Source organism: Myotis lucifugus, unplaced genomic scaffold (assembly GCF_000147115.1).
Source record: "Myotis lucifugus unplaced genomic scaffold, Myoluc2.0 scaffold_473, whole genome shotgun sequence".
In the NCBI taxonomy this organism is placed as follows: Eukaryota; Metazoa; Chordata; class Mammalia; order Chiroptera; family Vespertilionidae; genus Myotis; species Myotis lucifugus.
The window spans coordinates 546870-548748 of record NW_005871521.1 but is presented as its reverse complement, the minus strand read 5'-3'; the positions used below and the strand labels follow the sequence as shown (position 1 = coordinate 548748).

At 71.4% G+C, this 1879-nt stretch overlaps 1 protein-coding gene across 1 annotated transcript in view; it reads left to right on the top strand.

The window, feature by feature from the left end:
* Positions 1-273: 273 nt before the first annotated feature.
* Positions 274-1879, top strand: part of ZP4 (zona pellucida glycoprotein 4) — a 4776-nt gene continuing 3170 nt past the window's right edge. Inside the window, exons 1-5 of the mRNA XM_006103243.1 lie at positions 274-448; positions 664-785; positions 857-959; positions 1423-1549; positions 1672-1731. Of these exons, the coding sequence (XP_006103305.1) occupies positions 274-448; positions 664-785; positions 857-959; positions 1423-1549; positions 1672-1731 (587 nt within the window). The remainder of the gene's footprint in view (positions 449-663; positions 786-856; positions 960-1422; positions 1550-1671; positions 1732-1879) is intronic.

Below are 1879 nucleotides of genomic sequence, written 5' to 3'. Positions count from 1 at the left end.
GTCGGCTCTGCCCTGGCCCCGTAGGAGCCTCCTGGATAACAGGCCCCAGGTTTCTCTGGGCCCCGAGGCCCTCGATCTGATCGCGCCGCTTAACCCGCTTAACCCGAGGCCGCTGCGGGCAGGGCTGGGCTGCAGGAGCCCCACCTGCGGGGACGGCTGTGCGCCCACACCTGGCCTTCCTTCTCCGAATATAAGGGGCCCTCCGGCGCCCACACGCCGGCTCCAGCTCCGGCACTGACCTCGACCTGCAGGATGCCCCGCGCTCCCCGCGCCATGTGGCTGTGCCCCCTGCTGCTCTGCCTGCCCCTGTCTCTGGCCCTGAGCGGCCAGCGTGAGCCCGAGGCCCCGGAAGATGCTGGTGAACTGCACTGCGGGCCCGAGGGCCTCCAGTTCACTGTCCACCCCCTGGGCCAGGCCTTGGGGACCCCTCCCACGCTGATAGCCTGGGGTAAGGCTGCCACCCCCACTCACCTGGCCTGCCCCCCGGGCAATGGCTCCTCTCCGCCGCCTCCTCCAGCCGCCCTCCGGCCTCCTGTCCTCAGCGGGGCCCTGGGGTCCCTGTCCTGGGCGGTGGGTGGCCCCGTGGAGCTGGGTGCTCCCTGTGCGGTCAACGTGGTGACTGGGCCCTCGGGACCATTGCCCTCCCTCCCTCCCTCCCCCCAGACGACCACGGGCTGCTGCACCGGCTGCAGAACGACTCCGGCTGCGGCACCCGGGTGTCGGCCGGCCCGGGCAGCGCCCTGGTGCTGGAGGCGTCCTACGGCGGCTGCTACGTCACCGAGTGGGTGAGTAGGACCCGGGCCTGGGGACCCCCGAGACGCCCGGCCCCCAGGCTGACGCCGGCCCGTCTCTGCAGGGTTCCCAGCACGTCATGCCCGTGGGGCTCGAGCAGGCGGACACCGCCGGGCACCGGGCCGTGGCGACGGCCAAGCTGCTCAAGTGCCCCGTCGGCCTCCCAGGTACACGGGCCGGGCCCACCTGCGCGGTGAGCGACACCTGTCACTCGTGAAGGCCCCACCCCCATGCGCATCCTCAGATAACCTCCACCTGAGGCCGGGGTGCAGCCCGTGGTCTAAAGGGGGCAACACTGATAAAACGGGGTGACAGCCCCCCCAGACCATGCTGATCTGCCACCCCGGCCGCTGCAGGTCCGAGAGGCGAGCAGGAACGGGGCCTGGGCGGAGGGCACCCCCACGGGGAAACCTTTCCCTGCAGGAGGGTGAGGAGCCCCCTGCTTCTAGGGGTCTCGTTAGACCTTCTTTCTCAGAAAGGGCCTCTCCCAGGTGCCTTCCATGGGCCTCATTCCCGAGACCTCGCCGCGGGCGGGACAGGGAGACGGACGGGAACGTTCACCTTCGAGCAGTGGCTCCCCAGGCCCCGGCTCTGTCACCAGCTCGGGCTGCTCTGCTCCCCACCGTCTAGGCCTCGACGCGCTGGGCGCTCACCTGTGCGACTCGGTCCCCGTGGGGGACAGGCTGCCCTGCGCCCCGGCTCCCGCCACTCCCCGGGCCTGCAAGGCGCTGGGCTGCTGCTACAACCCCAGCGGCAGGTCCTGTTACTATGGAAACACAGGTGAGGCGGCTGCTCTACAAGCAGCGGAGGGAAGTGCCCATTACCTGCAGCTGAGCCCGGGGGAGGGCGAGCCCCCCACCCCCACCCCTCACCCCCCAGGTACCTGCAGCTGAGCCTGGGGGAGGGCGAGCCCCTCCACCCCCACCCCTCACCCCCCAGGTACCTGCAGCTGAGCCTGGGGGAGGGCGAGCCCCTCCCACCCCCACCCCTCACCCCTCACCTCCCAGGTACCTGCAGCTGAGCCTGGGGGAGGGCTAGTCCCCCCCCCCCCTCCCCTCACCCCCCAGGTACCTGCAGCTGAGCCTGG